At 41.2% G+C, this 22088-nt stretch overlaps 1 protein-coding gene across 1 annotated transcript in view; it reads left to right on the forward strand.

Annotated features, from left to right (window-relative positions):
* Positions 1 to 22088, forward strand: part of SUZ12 (SUZ12 polycomb repressive complex 2 subunit) — a 37987-nt gene that overhangs the window by 6034 nt on the left and 9865 nt on the right. The window contains exons 4-12 of the mRNA XM_053375177.1: positions 3800 to 3868; positions 5768 to 5817; positions 6954 to 7039; positions 7706 to 7937; positions 8682 to 8784; positions 11097 to 11202; positions 11887 to 12064; positions 17523 to 17614; positions 17743 to 17886. Of these exons, the coding sequence (XP_053231152.1) occupies positions 3800 to 3868; positions 5768 to 5817; positions 6954 to 7039; positions 7706 to 7937; positions 8682 to 8784; positions 11097 to 11202; positions 11887 to 12064; positions 17523 to 17614; positions 17743 to 17886 (1060 nt within the window). The remainder of the gene's footprint in view (positions 1 to 3799; positions 3869 to 5767; positions 5818 to 6953; positions 7040 to 7705; positions 7938 to 8681; positions 8785 to 11096; positions 11203 to 11886; positions 12065 to 17522; positions 17615 to 17742; positions 17887 to 22088) is intronic.

Raw genomic sequence — 22088 nt, forward strand, 5'->3', positions numbered from 1 at the left:
ACCTGCAGTGAGTACAAGCTAGTTGCCTTGCTGGAAGAGAAGCTACAGCGACTTTAGGCAGAAAACCAGGACTGTCAGGAGCCATGCTGTGTCTCTGGAGCTACAAAATCAATTTCATGTCCTCACCTCAGATACTGATTCTCAGCCTGAGGAGCAAGAACTACAACTGCAGGCCTTGGAATACATTGAGGTAGTAGTGGACAGTGTACAGAATGATTTCTGTCGCTCCCCAGAGAAGAAAAGATGTGTGGTGGCGGAGGACGGGGCAGCAATGTGTGGAGGAATGACTGGTGGTTTTAGTTGTCCCTACCTGAATGCACAAAGTACAGGAAGCAAGCAAGAAGAACTTGAGCTCTTATAGGATGACAAATATGACCCAATAAGCATTGCTGAAACTTGGTGGGATGAGACTCATGGCTGGAACGTAGAAACTGAGGGGTACAACCTGCTCAAAATAAATGATGTGTACACTTGTGACGATATCTAAGATTTTGAGCATGGAAGGCAGATTGTGTAAAAATTGTAGGAAAGGGAAAGAACAGTGATCTTACTGGAGGAGCTTTTGAATGTAATCTCAGAACCTCTGTCTATAATCTTTGAGAATTCTTGGAGAACAGGTGAAGTCCCTGTAGCTTGGAGGTGGCCAAATATTGTCCCCATCTTAAAAGGGGGGGGGGAGAATACCCAGGTAACTACCGCCTGGTGAGCTTGACATGAGTGCCTGGAAAGGTCCTAAAACAGATAATTAAACTGTCATGCTGTGATTACTGAAACCCATTATGGGTTTCTCAAAAACAAGTCACGCCAGATGAATCTCATTTTTCTTTTTTTTATAGTTACCAGTTTAGTGGATTAGGGGAGTGCTGTGGATGTAGTGTACCTTGATTTCAGTAAGGCTTTTGACAAAGTCCTTCACAATATTCCTGTGCAGAAGCTGGTAAAATGTAGACTGGACAAAGTAACTTTTAGGTGAATTTGTAACTGCTTGACTGACCAAACCCAAAGAGTGCTCATGAATGGTTCCTGGTCACCCTGGGAAAAAGTGGCAAGTAGGGTGCCACAGGGTTCTGTCCTGAACCCTTTGTTGTTCTACATCTTTATACTGTAAATGACTCGGATGATGGAATTGAGGGGATGTTAATCAGATTTGCAGATGAGAGCAAACTGGGAGGGGTAGCTAATGCCACTGAAGACAGAATTATACAGTGGTACCTCGGGTTACAGACACTTCAGGTTACAGACTCTGCTAACCCAGAAATAGTACCTCGGGTTAAGAACTTTGCTTCAAGATGAGAACAGAAATCGTGCGGCAGCAGTGGGAGGCCCCATTAGCTAAAGTGGTGCTTCAGGTTAAGAACGGACCTCTGGAACGAATCAAGTTCTTAACCCGAGGTACCACTGTATATGAAAAGGATATTGGGATCGTAATAGACCAAAAGAGTCAACAGTGTGATGCAACAGCAAAAAAAACCAAAACCAGTGATATTATAGGTTGCATCAACAGAAATATAGCGTCCAGATGAAGGGAAGTAATAGTACTGCTCTATTCTGCCTTGGTCAGCCACACTGTGTCCAGTTCTGGGCGCTCCAATTTGAGAAGGACAAGCTGGAATGCATGCAGAGTAGGACAGTCAAGATGATCAAGCGTCTGGAAACCAAGCCTTATGAGAAGTGGTTGAGGAAGTTGGAGATGTTTCGCCTGGAAAAGAGGAGACAGGAGATATTGAAAGGGCTGTCACATGGGAGGCGGAGCAGGCTTGGGACCTGAACCAATGGATTCAAGAAAGGAAATTATGAGTAAACATCAGGAAGAGCTTTCTGACAGTAAGAGCTGTCAACGGAACTGATCCCCTTGGAAGGTGGCAGGTGCTTCTTCCTTGGATGTTCTAAAGCACAGGTTGGATGGCTACCTGTCAAGGATGCTTTAGCTGAGATTCCCGCGTAGCAGGGCTTTGGACTAGATAACCCTTGGTGTCACTTCCCCCATCTTCCCTCTCTGTGTGTGTGTGTGTGTGTTTAGATTGTAAGCCTGCGGGTAGCGACTGTTTTGTTTTGCTCATGTAAGCAGCTCTGAAAGCCTTTTTGGCTGAAGAACAGGGTACAAATTCTACAAATTTAGTATCCTGTCTTTATAAACCCAGTTGTAAGGACACACAATGGAAGCTAGCAGAGTGTTGGACAAGGCTCCTTGAAAAAGGGTATTGAATCCTAGGGTCACACGCATGCTCATCTGATTCAGGAGATTGTTGCATCAATCAGCCTAGTGGGCAGAGATAGGAGATTTATGCTTCCTTCCCCCAAATAGATACTCGTAGTATGCAACATGTCTATTTCCTCACCCAGAATCAAATCGTGGATGAACTTTGTTTCTTTGTTAACTGACCCTGTATTCACCCACAACATTCGAAGACTTGGTGGATTGCTAGCAAGGCTACCTCAGTTCCCAGGACTGAAGGATGGATCAGGAGAGACACTTGTGTGATATCTCAGCTTCCGATTACCTGGCGTGTTCTTCCCTATCCCATACACCTTCCTACACATATCCAGTAACATGGCCCCATCTGTCTCGCTTCAGAAACATACTCCCAATATAAACAGTCAAAAAGCATTTCCCGAATATTTAACAACGGTTCCACACATAAGCCTTCAAGTGCTAAGAACAACTAAAAACCTCAGTTCTACATGGGCAGAGACTAAACTGTATATTTTAAGCCCTAAGCTGCAGAGACGTCAAAATGTTCGCTTTTTATTCTTCAGAGTAGTAAAAGCAAGTATAAAATGCTACGACCACAGTTACTAGCTTTCTGAATATAAGGCGGCTGAGTGAGTTTGGCATGGATTGTCTTGTATAAATATATATTCATGTTTCCGTTTGAGTAAATTATTTACAAAGCAATGAAAATAGCATTGCTTAAGCCTTTAAGGAACTTGCACTGTTCCTTTTTTTTTTTTACTTTTGTCCTTTGCCTTACAGATTATACTTAGATCTTATTTGAAATTTCCTATCGTTGTATGAACCTTCTCTCATATTTGTATTTTTTGTCCTTAGAATTGGAAAAGGAAGTACCTTACAATTATATATACTTATTTAATTTCTCAGTCTTTTACAATTTGAGAAATAAAAGTATTAAAGCTTGACGAGTGCAGTCAGGTATGGGATTTCAAGATCTATTTGATAAGAAACCAGCTTTTTCTCAATTGTGAATTATTTTCAGTTTGACAGGCTGATCTAAACGATTGTGTAACCTTTTTCAGTTATCTTCTTAGAGAAATGCATCTAGCAACCACTTGCTGATTCCTGGCCTAAGTCCTCCTTGTACTATACCCCAATATTCAGTAAAGGGCTGTCATATGAAGACACTGGCACACTGCCAGACCTGAATGTTTTTAGTACAAGGAATGTCGCTAGTGTTCAGCTGAGCTCTCACAAAGCAAAAACAGCTTTTCTGAATTCTAGTTCTGTAACTCTAGAATTCAGTTTCTGATACCTTTGTCTATTTATGCCTGTGGTGATTCTTAAGTGATAGTACATTTTACTTCTGTAAGTGTTCTTGAGCTAAGCGTAAATATTGAAACATTTTGAAAATAGCCATGATTGAAAGACAAAATATTTAGGGATTAACATCATGCGGCTAAACACTATCTTTCTGTGTCATATTGTGAAGTATTTCACAACTTGGTGCACCCGACTCCCTTCCAGGTCCTAAAAAAAAGCAATTGGAACAAATCTTTATGAAGCAAAACTTAACAACATAATGGAGATCAGTGAAATTTCAAAAAAACACAACTTTTATTACAGGAAAACATTCAGAGTAGACGGGATGCTGACGAAAGTAGAGAAAAAACAGGGAGAACACGACTTGCAAAGGTAACATTCATTTTATCTACCGAGAATGTTTCAGTAACAGTGTTTCAAATGGGATTATGTATTTTCTATGTCAGTAGAAGTCATACTGAAATATGACTGGAAGTATAATGAAATTCTGCTCCTCCCATAATAAAATACATGTAAACTAATTTTACCAGAGGTGTTGTGTGTGGTGTCTGTTTGTTCTCTGGTAAACTTGCGCTACAGTGTTTAGCTCTTAATATGGATGAAATAAAACATACAGTCACTTCCTGAAAAGCGGCAAAACATGCAAACCGGATCTAGTAATTTATTTGTTTTTGAAATTTCATTGATTTCCATTATGTAGTTGAATCACAGTTTATTCTGTAGTGCATGTGCGAAAACACACCTTTCCATCTATTGCTGCAGGTTGCTTGTTGTTCAAAACTGTTGTTGCATTTGTGTTAGATGAATATGCTGAAACCTTGCCAGAAAACCTTCATAAAATGCCTGTGCTATGCTGTAGATAGGAATACGTTTATTGATTGTCATTATTTAATTATTTCTATGACTCCCAATTGTCAACATATCAGTTGATAGATGGGGAAGTATCTTCTTGAAATTGCAGCTTCATATTTTGGGAGTAATTCTGGACCCAGCCTTGACCCTGGGTGACCAGGTGACAAGCAGTGGTGGAATATGCTTTTGCCCAGCTCGGGTGATCGCATGCTTGAACTACTTCATGGGGCAGCCTTTGAAGAGTGTTCAGAAAAATAAACTGTGATGGCTAGGATACTAACTAGAGATGAATGCCAGGGGTAAATTCCATCATTGTTGGAACAGCTGAATTGGCCTCCAGTTGGTTTCTGGGCCCATTTCAAAGTGCTGGTTAAGACATGTGAAGTCTTATATGGTATGGGACCAGGATTCTTGATGGACCGTCTTCTCCATTATGAGTCTGTTCATATATTAAGATAATTAACAGGAAAACTTTTGTGCTCCTGGGACCAGAGTGATGGCCTTTTTTGTGGCCTTGGTCACACTTTGGGATTGCCTCCCAGACACATGTACCTCACTCTTTACCTGACATGTCTTCCTCTGCAATGTGAAAACCTTCCACTTTAGGGAAATCCTTGGTTTGTTAGTTATTTTAGTGCACTTGGTTGACCATCCTTAAGGTGTTTTTTGTTTTTGTTTGTTTTTTGTTGCTGTAGAGTTTTTAATTATGTGTTATCGTTCATATCTTAATTTAATGTTAATTTTGTTGGCCACCTTGAACTATTTGGAAAGATAGGGTATAAATGATTTTTTAAAATTACCCTGTTTAAAAACCTGAATTGAATACAAAACAAAGAAAGCTATTTTGAACTTGTTAATGAATCGGTGACCCTATTATCAATTATTTATTGTAAGAAAAAAATCATAGGCTGCTTAAGCATAAAACTCCTAAGAGGGCACACAATAAAAATAAAGGAAAAACAGATACAATTAATAAAGGAAGGGAAGCATTGTTGCACCTGAACTCATTCCACGAGCACAATCATCTAGTTGTGATACGATCCAAAATATGAGTGAAAAAAACTGATTTGACCATTAAGTATAATCCCTTTAGGAAATTCCTGGGCCAATGCTTTGTCCCATGATGTTGCTAAAGGGAGGCATGTTTCATGTTTTCATAAGAACATGAGAAGGACCCATCTGATTAACATCCTGCATTGGCCAGCCAGATACTTCTAGAAATTCCTAAACTGTCTAAAAAGGCAGCCACGTGTGAAGTGCATTGCTGTAACATAATCTGGGTGCAATTATTGCATGAATGAGGCCAGGTTAGATTAAGAAAATAAATGTTAAAAAAGATTACTTGTTATCTTCACTCACATTTCTTAAATGTGCCTAGAATGTCTGAAGAGTGAAACAATATTTCTTTCCTTATTTTAGCTTGTCTGCTCATCTGCAACTCACCTTTACTGGTTTCTTCCATAAAAATGGTACGTATTTCATCATACACTTTTTCTTTCAATGTCATTTACTGATGATAAGAGGAATGTTTTGGTGTGTAACTGAGGTTCATGGACCTCTGCATTTTCACTGGGTGAAATAGTATTTATTGTGATTTGCTTGTAGACTGCGAAATGTGTCCTTATAAAATCCTTTCATTATGACTAAGCTGAACTGTATATCATTTTATAGTACACTTAACATTTTGGGATGATAAGTTATCATGGAGAAAAATAACAGCAGAAATGATCTAAGCTAGATTCAAGATACATTTAAATTTTAGTGCTGTAACCCATGTAATTTTATTGGTACATGTGCAGGCAGACAACATTAAAGACTGGCCTCTTGGTTGAATGGTGTTAAATTGTCAGAAAGTGTTGAGCTCTACATGTCCATGAAAATGGCAACAGTCCTCTTTTTCTGCAAATTGCTGTTTGCTTGCTCCCCAAAATGAATAGGGTTGGAATCAGCTTTCGGGGGACGTGGTCCCAGTGTCCTCCTGGAGCCCTTGCTCTGTCCTATGGGATTTCTTCTCATTAGCTAACCAATAGCTAATGATATTGCTTTTTTAAAAAAAAAATAGTTACTAGGAAGGTGGTGAGCTGGCAGTAGTAAGGCCCAGTGCTTTGATAGAATAGACGAAGCAGCTGCATGTAATCTTCATTTTCCTGGAATTACTCTGGACCTGGTAGTGGGTTCATCCTCACCTGACACGGCACTTTATAGTGCTGGGCTGAGCACTGCCACCCTAGCAGCAGCTTGAAAAAGAAGAGGGGGACATCAGGGATCCAGTATCAGCCTCAGTGGGCCCTGTCATTTGCCCCTTCTTGCGGCTATTAACCCTGGGCTTCAGCAGTGGCTCCAGTGAGCACAGCTGAGAGTTAACATGCACTGCTCCATTCAACTCTCCCCTTGATCTCTCTCCTCCCTGCCCTGCACGCAAATTGGGTAATGCAGTACAGTGCTACAGGGCCTGTGCTTAAGGTTCTCTATATAGTTTAAAGGGCCAGTGACACATTAAAGCAAAAAGACAGCACCTAGACTGGCAGATATGTATCTGGGTTGCACTGGGGTAGAACCTCTCTTTCAGAAGTTTAAAACATTTTCCCCCTTGGGCTCTTTTTAGATAAGCCATTGCAAAACTCAGAAAATGAACAAAGTTCTGTAACTCTGGAAGTACTGCTTATAAAAGTTTGCCACAAGAAACGAAAGGTAAGTTTAGGCATGGTTTAGCAATAGCAGGAGAAAGCAGCTTTTAACAGTCGAGTTTCCTAAAAATATATATAAACCATTTTCTTTATTAACGAGACTCTGCAAAGGCGTTTAAATACAATATAATACAACAGTCCCCAGTTAAATTCAATACTGTAAGATCTCCAAAATGCTGCTGCTGCTATTATTATTATTATTATTATTATTATTATTATTATTATTATTATTATTTATAGCCCACATTTTCCCTGGTGGAAAATATATCATTTAAGTATTTCTACAAGTCATAAAGAAAAAAGTAATAACCATTTTCCAGTTTATTTTAATATTTTGTCTGTATTCTCTGCTTTTAAAATTCCCCTAAAGAATATGGGTTCACAGAATCTTGTGCTTTGTTGCTCTAATAAAATAATGAATTCAATAAATGTTGAAAGAGATTACTTGCTGTCTTCTCTCTCACTTTAAGCAGATTTGTTAACTTCATCATGTGTCATATCCTAGATTTAGACTACACAATAATCTATAGAAGAGGGAGTTTGACAATACATGTTCATCATTTATAAACTGTTTCCCATCCCCCCAATGGGTCTTCGTTAAACCTCACAGGCCTTTCATTTTCACTTTATCCAGATACTGAAAAGTATTAAATATGTTCTATGTCTACAGGATGTTAGTTGTCCAGTAAGGCAAGTACCTACTGGTAAAAAGCAGGTGCCCTTGAATCCAGACCTCAACCAAATGAAACCAGGCAGCTTTCCATCACTAGCAGTTTCCAGCAACGAATTTGAACCCAGTAACAGCCATATGGTGAAGTCTTACTCATTATTATTCAGAGTAACGCGTCCAGGAAGAAGAGAATTTAATGGGATGATAAATGGTGAAACTAATGAAAACATTGGTAAGCATGAAGTATATCCAGAACTTACTCATTTAATCGGGGGAAATCAGCTAGCTGCTTAAAAGAAAAATATTAAGCAGGCTTTTGAATGTGTGGGCGTTAATTGCTTTATACTTCCAATCCTATACTCAACAGTTTTTCTGGGTGAGTGGTTTTAGGATGAGACAAAGTGTTCCTGACAACCCTGGAGGTTGCAGATCCACTGCCTTGACTGTAGATGTGTCCATGGAAATTCCCCCACGTACTGCAGACAAGCTCTGCTGGTGAAGTGGGTGGCATAGAGGAAGAGCACATCTATGCCTATTCATTCCATGGTTAAAAACCCGTCAGGAACTGGTGTAAATAATTTCCCTCCCATTAAAAAGTTGAGGATCAACATGGGAACTGTTTGGATGTTACACTGGCATACACAATTGCACAACCACCACTACAACTGAAATGTGTGTGTGTAAGATTTCAAGAAGCCTGCACTCCTTGCAAGAATACTAACTTGGAGGGTTCTCTGTTCATTTTTTCATTCTAGAATAGAACTTCCATTTTTCGATGTCCCTGGAAGATTCTTAACTGAGCCTTATTCTCGTAATATTCACCAGGGGTTGAACAAAGAGCTATGTCTAAAGTTTGAAACAATCGTTAAAATAAACCCTCATTGAATCTAATTCAGTGACTTACTGAACAGCTATGCCAGAAAATTTGTGTATATTTATTCCTTACAAGTATAATATTTAGTGTGCTTAAATGCAGATGTTAACGAGGAGCTTCCAGCTAGGAGAAAACGCAATTCTTCCAACCGTGAAGATGGGGAGAAGACTTTTGTAGCACAGATGACTGTATTTGATAAAAACAGGTAATACTTTTTAAAAAGAGACTTCTCCTAGGGCATGTATTGGATTTGCCTTTTTCTGCGTGAATTTCATTTTAATCTTTTAAATGTCTTCTGTAAAATAAATCCTAGTTTTAGAGATTCATGTTTCCCAAAACGGCATTGAGAAATTCTTTGTCATGGCTAGAGATGTGAAATTTTGAAGCAACAGGAGGAAATCAGAAATTTTGGGGGAAATGAAAAAAATGCAAGATTTACTTTTAAACCGCCTTTACAAGTCAACCATCAATTTAGAAGCATAAAATGTATTGTGTATGAATTGGTTAGCCATAAAATTATCATGTTTGGTATGTTAAAAACACAATTCATTCAAACAAATGAGCAAATTTCCTTTTTTATTTTTTTGCTACAAATGAGCTACTATAAGAAGCCACCACATTTTTTATTTCCACCAGTTTATGAGGAACAAGCAAAAAATAAATAAAAGAAACCACTGGCATTATAGTAAAACAAAGAAGAATGTTAAGTATTCCAGAAACTGTTTCCTCCAGTACATAACCTTACATAAAAGTCTTCCTCTCGCATAGTTTTTAGAAATCATTTAGGGGGAATAAATATATTGTTCTGAACATTTTATTACTCTCCCCAGTTTGTCTCTCTCCACACCCCCAGCCTTCACATTTTTAGTAGTGGCATAGTAAAAAGAATTGCCTGAAACATGCCTACTGCCCCATCTCTATTTAAAATGGAAGCTGCTCATGTGTACATAATAGTATCAAAATAGTCTCAATCAATAAACCCCACACATTTCTGACTTCTGTGTTTGATTTAAAACATGTGACTGCTGGGGTCCTGATCTGGTGGAATGCTTAAAATATTATGGAAAAGAGTAGAGCTTTCATCCTATAAGTGGGCGGTGCTATTGTGATTAAACTCTAGGATACTGAATTTATACATTTTTCACATGCAAACAAAAGTTACAAACTTGCAGCTTTAAGTTCCTGGCTAAACTATAAGTAGCTACCTTTCACTGTCTTTGTACTCTCCTTTCATGGATTATATTGGAACTTGATGTCTAGAATTCATGTGCCATCATCATAGTTTTTAAGGGCTTCCTGTGGTGGGTTTAACTAGGTATTTGCTACTTAAGTAATAAATTCCATTGGATGAACAAGTGCAGCTGCTGTTCTAATGAAACTATACACCTTATTGTCTTGCTGCTAATTTTCCGGGAGGGGGTGGTGGAATAAATAGATTTAGGAATATTTGTGTTCGGTTGTCATGTACGTTGGACTGTTTAGAGAACTGGCTGGGATTCGCAGAAGCCCTTGCTCAGGTGTGCTTTGGGGCAGGTATGTGACATGGAACTGCAATAGGAAGGGGAACTTTTAAAAGCCCTAGTGTGCGTGCAGCCCAGCCATGATGTGGATGATGATGAGGTTGTTGTTTAGTCGTTTAGTCGTGTCCGACTCTTCGTGACCCCATGGACCAGAGCACACCAGGTACTCCTGTCTTCCACTGCCTCACGCAGTTTGGTCAGACTTATGTTTGTAGCTTTGAAGACACTATCCAACCATCTCATCCTCTGTCGTCCCCTTCTCCTTGTGCCCTCCATCTTTCCCAACATCAGGGTCTTTTCCAGGAAGTCTTCTCTTCTCATGAGGTGGCCAAAGTCTTGGAGCCTCAGCTTCCCGATCTGTCCTTCCAGTGAGCACTCAGGGCTGATTTCCTTAAGAAAGGATAGGTTTGATCTTCTTGCAGTCCATGGGACTCTCAAGAGTCTCCTCCAGCACCATAATTCAAAAGCATCAATTCTTCGGCGATCAGTCTTCTTTATGGTCCAACTTTCACTTCCATACATCACTATTGGAAAAACCATAGCTTTTACTATACGGACCTTTGCTTTCCTCCCAAGAAGCAGGCGTCTCTTAATTTCGTGGCTGCTGTCACCATCTGCAGTGATCATGGAGCCCAAGAAAGTAAAATCTCTCACTGCCTCCATTTCTTCCCCTTCTGTTTGCCAGGAGGTGATGGGACCAGTGGCCATGATCTTCGTTTTTTTGATGTTGAGCTTCAGACCATATTTTGCGCTCTCCTCTTTTACCCTCAATAAAAGGTTCCTTAATTCCTCCTCACTTTCTGCCATCAAGGTTGTGTCATCTGCATATCTGAGGTTGTTGATATTTCTTCCAGCAATCTTAATTCTGGCTTGGGATTCATCCAGTCCAGTCTTTCGCATGATGATGTGGATGATGGATTCATGCAAATTAACATGACTTGTTATTGAATACCAGCTAATGAAATTAATTTCTCTTTACATATATTTTGCGCAACAGACGACTGCAGCTTCTTGATGGGGAATATGAAGTAGCCATGCAAGAAATGGAAGAGTGCCCAGTCAGCAAGAAAAGAGCAACATGGGAGACAATACTGGATGGGAAGGTTTGTGCCATTGGCATTTGCCAAAAAGTCTTCTTGAAAAGTGTATATAAAGCGAGGAGCTTCAAAACACTTAAGGACCTTGAAAATAGTGATGCTTCTTGAAAGCTGTAGGACCGAAGCCTTGAAGCGAAATAGACTATTTAATTAACAAAATTTATTTACAGTGGTACCTTGGTTTACAACCATAATCCGTTGCGGAGGTCCGTTTGTAAACCAAAACAGGTTGTAACCTAAGGCGCGCTTTCGCCAATGGGGCTTCCCCCAAAAAATTTGTTCGTAAGAAAATGGGTTGTAATCCAAAAAAAGGTTGCAAACACACACTTCCGGTTTTGATGTGTTAGTAATCCAAAACGTATGCAAACCAAGACATAGGCAAACCAAGGTACCACTGTACTGCTTAATTGTAATAAAACCTCAAAGCTGTTTACAAAAAACAAACACTCCACAAGTCATTAAATTTATCAGTAAAAACAGTTAAAAACTGGTACTTTAAAAATAAACATGAAATCAACAGTAAGCTAAAAACAGATTAAATGCATAAAACATCTGTACATCTGGATACGCTTGCTGTTTTTTGCAAGCGCCGAAAAGGTGCCTGATGTCAGTAGCTGGCGGTGGCATCTGTAACGGTCCCAATTTGAAGCTCCTTTGAAAATCTCTCAAAGCAATATATTTTTGTTTCAGAGGTTACCTCCATTTGAAACATTTTCTCAGGGACCCACACTTCAGTTTACCCTACGATGGTCAGGAGAGGCAAATGACAAACCGACAACTCCTACTGCGAAGCCGCTTTCAACACGGAATTCGGAGAGCTTCCCTCAAGAAAACAAGCCCAGCTCTGTGAAACCTACGCAGACTATAGGTAAGGAAGTGTTGACATACAGATAGTGCTGCTTGCATACATTGGATTTTTTTTTCTTTCGTTGCCTAGTTCTGAACACTGTTCTAATGCGTTTCATGCATACGGTTCAATTGAGATTCCTGCATTCCAGGGGGTTCGACCAGATGATCCTTGGGAGTCGATTCCAACTCTACAATTTTGTGATTCTATTACTAGTCTGGGGACGCGGGTGGCACTGTGGGTTAAACCACAGAGCCTAGGACTTGCCGATCAGAAGGTCAGCGGTTCAAATCCCCGCAACGGGGTGAGCTCCCATTGTTTGGTCCCTGCTCCTGCCAACCTAGCAGTTCAAAAGCACACCAGTGCAAGTAGATAAATAGGTACCGCTCTGGCGGGAAGGTAAACGGCGTTTCCATGTGCTGCTCTGGTTCGCCAGAAGTGGCTTAGTCATGCTGGACACATGACCCGGAAGCTGTACGCCGGCTCCCTTGGCCAATAAAGTGAGATGAGCGCCGCGACCCCAGAGTCGGCCACGACTGGACCTAATGGTCAGGGGTCCCTTTACCTTTATTACTAGTCTAGAATCAAGAGAAATATATATGTTTATGGGGATTTGTCTAAAGTTGGGTAGGATTAATGTGTACAATGCTTAAATGTCTTTATCTGGTGGAAATCTCTGTTTGGAAATCTGTGGGAATTTGATCCTGTTGTGTCAGAGCTCAGGATGTGCTTGTTTGCTTCCTAGCTGGCTGCCCGAGAGAGAGTCTGTCAGTCGGGTGCTGGTCCAACTGCACTGCTTTGGATTTGTTCCTGAACCCAATTCAGTATGACCATGTTGACCTTTAAAGCCCTTAACGTTTGCATCCTGCATACCTTTGGGAACACCTGCTTCTATACTTGCCTCATCACACTGTGAGATCAGCAACTGAAATTCTGCATGTACCCCATCCCTTTCGTTGCTGTGATCTGTAAGAGTTTTCTTTTCCCCATCATGGTACCCTCTTAGGAATTTCTATGCCTAGGGAACTCCAGTCGGTCCCTTCTTTATATAACGTCGTTGCCCGTTATTGCAGTTTCCTTATTTTCTAGTCTGTTTTCTGCTGCCGACTGTGACTTCAATTTATGTTGCTTTAAGTCTATTGTGTTAATAGCTTTTTTCCTACTTACATTTCTATTTCTGTGCTGTTTTTTAATGTTTACATGAGTTGGATATGTTCAGTATGGAATAGATAAAAAGTTGTTGGCGAATGCTCTTGTTACCTGTTTTTATGAAGCTTATAAATGCACAGTATATCTTGGGTGGGGTTGGGGAGGAGAACCTGAGAAGGAAGAGGGGAATTGCCAAAAGTCAGACGAAAGCAACCCCATCCCTCCATAAGCGGAGCTCTACTCCCTAATGAGCCCTTCACTTAAATCTGCAGCTTGTTTGGGGTTGCTTTTATTTCTATCTAGGTTGATTAATTTTGTAAGAGTTTCCATTTTCATCTTTAGCGGTTCATATGTGATAGAAGAAACGAAGATTTCTGATAAATACAAAAGATGTTTAGGGTGAATTGGGCTCATTTGGTTTGTGGAATATGGTTTTGTGAATTTCCCCTCAATGCTCACCCTCTGCTCTTGGTGATAAAACTGTGATATTCTGGATGCTAGCGTGTTTTGGAATGCAGGTGTCTGTATTGTGTGGGAAACGGTTATTCACAAAGTCTTTATTTTCTTAAAATGGTCAGATATATCTTGATGAACACAAGCCTGTTTTTAGCAGGAGAATACTCTTGATAGGTACAGCTTTTTAAAACATTGAAGCTTTGTTCCCTTTGGTTTCAAACATTCTCTCAACACTCTTTTTCCCTCTGCAGCCTGTTAAAACCTGCTGTAAAGACTTCTTGTAATGAATCAGGAGTCAAGATTCAAACTGTAAAAATCTTACTATTTTAAGTGTTTCAGTAGTTTCAAGGAATGCTGGGAAAGTATTCTTAGAACTGGTTTGATTCAGATTCTTTTGAATCTTAGGGAAGGCTGAAATTGAATTTATTTTCAATTATTTTTTCCAGGAGCTAATACAAATGTAGAGCTTTAATGTTGCAATGCATTTGAAGTACAGTGGTACCTCTGGTTAAGAACTTAATTTGTTCTGGAGGTCCGTTCTTAACCTGAAACTGTTCTTAACCTGAAGCACCACTTTAGCTAATGGGGCCTGCCGCTGCGCCGCCGCTGCGCAATTTCTGTTCTCATCCTGAGGCAAAATTCTTAACCTGAGGTACTATTTTTGGGTTAGCGGCATCTGTAACCTGAGGTACCACTGTACAAAAACCAACTGAAAGTGGTTTTAAAAATGATGCCATATGAACATCTAAGCTTGTCAAAACAAAAATGTCCTCAATTATTTCCAGAAAGTACAAATAATGGATGCTTTACATTTCGAAACACAATTCAAAGTGTTGGTGCTGACCTTTAAAGCCCTAAACGGCCTCGGTCCAATATACCTGAAGGAGTGTCTCAACCCCATCGTTCTGCCCAGACACTGAGGTCCAGTGCCAAGGGCCTTCTTGGCGGTTCCCTCACTGCGAGAAGTGAGGTTACAGGGAACCAGGCAGAGGGCCTTCTCGGTAGTGGTACCCGCCCTGTGGAACACCCTCCCAACAGATGTCAAAGAGAAAACAGCTACCAGACTTTTAGAAGACATCTGAAGGCAGCCCTGTTTAGGGAAGCTTTTAATGTTTAACAGACCATTGTATTTTAATAATTTGTTGGAAGCCGCCCAGAATAAATAATATAATAATAATAATAATAATAATAATAATAATAATAATTATTATTATTATTATTATTATTATTATTATTATTATTATTATGCTTGTATCTCAACAGAAATGCTGTTCCATAGAAAGGGGGCTGCCAGTTGTTAAAATAACTGGAGCAGTGGACACACACTCTGACAATTGTAACAATTAGAAATGTCACTAAATATCAGTGCAGGCAACCTCTCCTAACCATTGAGTACTCCCACCTCACGCAAACAAGCACATTGTTCTTACAGATTTTAACAGTGCTTTCTGTTAGCAAATTCCAGTGAAGAGAAACCCTAGCTAATATTAAGCACAATCAGGCTAACAGAAGGCAGGCAAGCATCTCAGTAATGGTTAAAAGATCATGACCTGCATTAGAAGTGTACGTCAAAATAACAACAAAGTGTGGTTGCTGAGGTTTCTTTGTTCTGCCAGATGAAATTTTGCGTAGTTCACCTTTCACCAAGGTACAGAAGGTGAAACATCGTATTTTTGAGCTCTCCAAAGGTGGTAAGCACATCACATGGTGGGTTATGCTGCCCTCTAGTGCCATAAGACTGGAATCACATAGTTAGCTACTTGCTTTCCTTCTCCTCTTGACCAGTCCCCAGTTTTACAAATCAGTCCCTATCCACAATCCTATCATTCCTACTGAAGTTGAAAAGTGTCCCTGGATTCATTGAAAAAAACCTGGTAACCTTAGTCTTGACTCAGAGCAGGGGTGTGTGTGTGTGTGTGTGTGTGTGTGTGTGTGTAATGGGCAAAGAGCTCTGTTTTCTGTCGTCTCACAAGAGGACAGTATAACCACCCATGTCACCTTTTAGGTGAGAACCATTCTTAGTGTCATGGTATTGGATATATTGAATGAACGAGTGAATTGATTTATTTCGGTCACTGGCCAGAATGAATTGGATTTATTGGTTCTTATATCTGCAAAGAGGACACGGGTGGCGCTGTGGGTTAAAGCCTCAGCGCCTAGGACTTGCCGATCGAAAGGTCGGCGGTTCGAATCCCCGCGGCGGGGTGCGCTCCCGTCGTTCGGTCCCAGCGCCTGCCAACCTAGCAGTTCGAAAGCACCTTTGGGTGCAAGTAGATAAATAGGGACCGCTTACCAGCGGGAAGGTAAACAGCGTTCCATGTGCTGCGCTGGCTCGCCAGATGCAGCTTGTCACGCTGGCTACGTGACCCGGAAGTGTCTGCGGACAGCGCTGGCTCCCGGCCTATAGAGTGAGATGAGCGCACAACCCTAGAGTCTGGCAAGACTGGCCCGTACGGGCAGGGGGTACCTTTACCTTTACCTATATCTGCAAAGAATCAATGTGTGGATCTTGAAGACCTTCAGTGCTGTCTTTAGCTGTACGACTCTTAAGCCAGCGCAGAATTTAGAGCAGTGCAAGCAGTTCCCTCACACAAGGTGCCAAAGGAAGGGGGTTCGAATTAATAATATTGAGAATATCCATTAAAAAGCAACTGTACTGCTTCCAGTTCCTTTCATCAGCATGTTGCAGTGGCACAGGTACGGGGAAGATTTAGATGCAGAGCAGTTTTCACTCCAAAAAAGATTGAATTTTAGTGGTGGCAGTATTATAACGTATGAAGCATCGTTTGCCTTTTATTTCTGAGAGTGGAAGTACTTTTTTCTTCTTATCAAAAGGTTCTTGAAAATCATGGTATGCTGCCATGCTGGTGGGTGAAAAGGAGTGGTCTACCATGAGGAATTATAATAAAGGTGTTTTTTTGTTCAGCCAATTGTTAAAAAGTTCATACACGACTAGGTTCTTGTGTGATTTAGTAGGTGGTGTGTTAGACATAGCTGCTCAGCCATGAAGGTTGTGGATAGCTTTAGGCGAGCGTTTAAAATCATAGAATGGTATAATAAGCTTCATGGAAGGAAGGGCTGATACAAATGTAGTATAGGATTGGAGTCTGTGTTTGTTTGCAAGATTAACATAATTATTCTCCAAGAGCAAATCTAGGTAGTGTGTCAAGTAGGGGTGACTGCGTACACGATTGTCTAATACAAAGGTATATAAGTGGAATGATTATTTTAATACATTCATTCATTTATTTATTTATTTCCGGCTATATTTTTTTATAAATGCATTCCAGTTGTCAGTGTATTTGTCCATACACAGTCTATGTTTATCAGCAATCCATTCATATGTTACAAGAGGTTCTTTTTGTTTTCTTCTTCTTTTGTACTTTTTATGTACTAAAAAGTGGAAGTTGGTTTTTTTTTTAAAAAAAGAGAGAGGTTGAAGCTAGTGCTAAAAGCATGCTATGCTCTCCTACTTGTTGTCTTAATTAGGAGCCCTGTCTTGTGTTCTGAAATGTGACCACTCAGTTCCCTTTTGCTAAGCAGCTACTTATAACAAAATGGTGGCGCTTTACTTACATAACATTGAGTCCTATACAGGTTTCTTTTGAACAGTACAGTGGTACTTCGGGTTAAGTACTTAATTCATTCTGGAGGTCCGTTCTTAACCTGAAACTGTTCTTAACCTGAAGCACCACATTAGCTAATGGGACCTCCCGCTGCTGCTGCGCCGCCAGAACACGATTTCTGTTCTTACCCTGAAGCAAAGTTCTTAACCTGAAGCACTATTTCTGGGTAAGCGGAGTGTGTAACCTGAAGCGTATGTAACCCGAGGTACCACTGTGGTACAGTTAGTGACATCCCTGTTCTTTTGCAGCTGTAAAAGAATCTTTGCCGCCAGACCTGCAAGCAAGAAAAGAAAGGGATGTTTCAAATGAGCCTCGACAGAAACTGAGAATATTTTATCAGGTATTGAAAAATCTAATATTTGAGACGGTGCGTGATTAGACCTGACCATTAGCAAGCACTGCTTCCCATCTGCGTAGCAGAAAAAAGGAGACAACTTTATATTAATAACAAGCTCTTGTTTTTCCCAGTTCCTGTACAACAACAATACTAGGCAGCAGACGGAAGCAAGAGATGACTTGCATTGCCCCTGGTGCACACTGAACTGCCGTAAACTTTACAGCTTACTCAAACATCTCAAGCTTTGTCACAGCCGGTTTATTTTCAATTACGTGGTAAGTATTTTTCCTTTTATCTCTAACATCTCTGGTGCAGAGGGAATCCAGTTGCTGCTCTTATGTTCACACAAGGACTCTTGATCCACTAACAAGACGAAGGGAGAGGATCTGCTGACTTCCCCCCTGGCACCCTGGAAGATCAGCTCTAGAGTGTTGGGGGATCCTCCATAATACAGTTGTACCTCCGCTTACGTATGCCTCTGGATGCGTAAACTTCGGGATGCGAACGTGGCAAACCTGGAAGTATTTGTCTGGGTTTCGCCGCATGCGCAGAAGTGCTGAACTGCGCTGCGTGCATGCGAAGAAGCGGTCCTCTGGTTGAGAATTCCTCAGGATGCGGCTGGACCTCCAGAACAGATCCCATTCGCGACCGGAGGTACCATTGTAGGGTAGAATTATGCATTGGGGGGGTGCAGGGGAAATGGAATTTGGGGAAATAGTCTCCCCACTAGTTCCATTGGCAGGTTTTTTCACTGGGTCAAAAGCCCTTCTGTGAGCACAAGGGCAGCTGTTGATATTATTACCTTGGCGAAGGACTGCTCTTGGTAACATCACTGGAGGGCTTTCAACGCCGTCGGGAAGTATCACTACATAGTCTTTACGTAGTCTTTTCGGCAAGTAAGATGGCAGTTCAAGCCAGATAGGATTTCATCGCCCTCCTCCCCTCAACGTTTCATCTGCCACGGTCGTTGTAAGTAATGCCGCTGTAAAAAAATTTTTCATCTATCCCCCTCTATCTCTGACCGCTAGAGCGTGAACTGTTGGAAAGTCTGGCACGCAGTGGACCACAGCCACTTCTAATTAATTAACTAGACGTGGAGCTTCTGGGGGAGAGCGTTATTTAACGAGAGGAGTGCTAATTCCAGCTTGTCTAATTGGGACTAAACGGTGTTATTTCCACATCCACATTTCCCACGTAGCTCCATATACTCTACGGAGATGGTGCTCACCAGACAGAAATGTAAAGTTTTGGGGATCTCCCCAACGCAGAGGGTTGAATCACCACCAGTAACCTCGCAGAAGAAAATTTGGCATTATTTTAAGCCTAAAACAAAAGCGCCCATATGCTCCGAGTCCCCACTTCTCCACGAGTGGTCTATTGACCGAACATGGTATGGGAAGGAACCTGATATTGATGAGGAGAGAGAGGGGATCAGTCTGGCAATGGAGATGGCTCTAGTGCCATCGACACTCTCGTAAACATGAGCAAGAACGTAATTTGAAACGTCTGGAAGTCACACTAGATGGATCAGTCAATGCAGCCAGCCCCAGCGAAAAGGCTAGGATGGAACCCTCAAGTGCGACGAGAACAGAGGAAAATCCAAGTCAGCTAAAAGGAGCCTGCTGGGACACAGATAGCAATATCTGTATCCTGATTGGGCTTTTCAATGAAATGATGAAAGAATGCCAAATGCACATAAGTAAAGAATTAGGACCAATTAGGAACTTTCTTACGGAATGTGTGGGTTTGCTAGTAAGCCTGACTGAGTTCATCAGGAAGGGAGCAATCTCACACACCCCCACCCCAGCGGCTGAAATTCCAACAGAGCCCAGTAGCTCAGAGAAGGTCCCAAAGAGAGCCACTCCTATGTCTACCAACAGCCGAGTCACACACCCCTCACCTAAAAAGAAGCATCGCCACCAGAGAATACACCCACTTCACATGAAGAAGTCTAAAAACATAAAAGTGGGAAGGCAGACTAAGAGTCATACACGAATTAAGAAATTGAATTTTTCCAAGCTATTCAAGCTCTTGGAGAATCCCACAATAAAGGAATCAAATACAAAGAATACTAAACCCGTGACCCCAAAACAGATCATCATCCAGCAACCTAAAGTGACAAGCGCATCACAATCCCCTAACCCTCAATCAACGAAAGATCAGAACGAACAACTAGATAAAGACCGGCAAACCTCCTCTGCTATTGTGGAGAATATCACCCCCATTCGCAATAAGATAACTCAGAACAATCAAACGCTGATCCTCAACAGAAGCAGATTGGTTATTTGTCCTATGTACAACCGTACAGAATTACATTCACTGGACCAACAAAGAACGTATATACTTAAAAAAATTGACTTAGTACTCAGAGGCCTCCTACTACAAGGTAATGTTATCAATGTAGATTTTCTTCCATATTAATTAATAAGGAGAAACTGCAAAGGGTGGGCCTGATAGTGACTCGCCTATTCGAAGTGCCCGGCCCCCCCTCGCAACTCATCAAATTAAATAAGAAAGACATCTATTCAAAGGTGGTGGAAAACAGCAAAGCTGAATATCAGAATAACCACCAGTCGCCTTACGAACTGGACACCCCCACACACAACTTCTCCTTTGAAGAAAATACCTTAATTAGTCAATTCTGGACATTCCCACCTTTAATACAAGCTGAAATCCTAGAAAGATTAGAAACGCTAAGAAATAAGCTGGCCGGGAGAGACTTATATAAGGAAACTAAGGTGGATGTCCAAAGAAAGAGCAAGAGCCCTCCCAAAACGATCATCTCACAAGAACTCGATTCAGCGAATCGTCGACCACGTAACCTTCAGATAAAGGCAGAGATTTATCTACCTGCAATTAAGAAAGTACAACTCACAAAGGAGAACAATGCATCGCTCCCTATAAGGGAAAACATGCCTAAGGAAACCTCACCAGGCTTCTGGTCCAAAATGAGATATTTAGATGAAGCGGAATTAGGCTACAACCAGGTAGAGTACCCCCAGGAGGAGGCCTTGCATAGCAAAGGCCCAGTCTCTACCAATGTGAGCAATCTATATTTACCATCTGACACCATAGAACACCTGGGCAGCTCTCCATGTAAGGTTGATAGTCGGCTGCCACGTGGAATGGTAAACTCCAACAGTACCTTGGAAGATAATTGACAAGGAGTGGATCTTGGTAAAGCCAACCTTAGCTTTTTATCATGGAATATCGCAGGATGGGGGGAAAAGGCAGCTGATCCATCCTTCGCTAAATTTATCCAAGGTTACGACATAGTATTTTTACGGGAGACATGGCTCACAGGGGACCTAGAAGTTAACGGCTTTTCCTCAATGTCCCTCACAGGATCCCCAAGCACTAAAGGGGGGAGAGTCAAGGGTGGCCTAGGCATTTTAATATCTACAAGGTTGAGGGCGTCCTTAGTAAAGTTAGAGACACTGAAACATCTGGCTATGGCGGTACTAGTGAAAAGCAGATTCTTCACCCTGCTATTGATTAATGTATATCTTCCCCCCCAAAGAGGCAAGCAGCTGATTAAAAACACCTGGCATGGGCTGGAAACATACATGGATGGTTTGATGACTCATACCCCTACAGCTTCAGTGCTAGTGGCTGGTGATTTTAATGCCAGAATTGGCCAGTCTGACGAAGCACTATATGCACACTTCCACGACTCGCCACCCATCGTGGAAGAAAACCATCTTATACCTACCAGACTCTCAAAAGATAAGGGATGTAATTATGCAGGTCTGTGCCTATTGCGTCTTTCTAACAAGCTGGACCTGGTCATACTAAATGGGTGCAAGAATGGGGAGACTTGTGGGGAATTTACTTTTATATCAAATGCTGGAGCTTCCACTATCGACTATGTTATGGTATCATTTAATCTCTTAAATAGAGCCCTTGAGTGCAAAGTGGAGGAGAGGGTTGATAGTGATCATTTACCGCTCTGCCTCCTCCTGGATGCAAGAAAAGACTTATTTTGCAACGATAAACTTGAAGCCCCCAGGTCCTCCAACATGGAGTTGAGATACTCACGTATTAGATGGTCCGAAAAGCTGAATGCCGAAACATCTGAAAGGCTATATTCGGACATATTCCTCATGAGAAGAGATAATCTCTTAAACTCACCATGTTCTGATTCCAGAATAATCTTGTTCCAGGATCTGATCTCACTTTTGCAACCCCACCTGACCCCCAAAAAGACATCGCACCAACCTTTATTCCCCAACAAATCCAAACCCTCGTTTGATCAGGAATGTATTGCTACGAAGCGTTCTTTGCTGGATAAGTACAGGAATTACAAATCAGCGAACCTACCCTTGCTTCCTGCGGAATGGTTTGAAGCCAAATGTAAATATAAAGATCTGATTAAAAATAAAAAGCTTCAGGCCCAAAGGGGGGAGTGGCAACGTTTATTAGAGGCCTCTCGAAGGAAAGACTCAGCCACTTTTTGGAAAATAGTCGCGAAAAGTTG

This window comes from Podarcis raffonei, chromosome 2 (genome assembly GCF_027172205.1).
Source record: "Podarcis raffonei isolate rPodRaf1 chromosome 2, rPodRaf1.pri, whole genome shotgun sequence".
NCBI classification, from domain to species: Eukaryota; Metazoa; Chordata; class Lepidosauria; order Squamata; family Lacertidae; genus Podarcis; species Podarcis raffonei.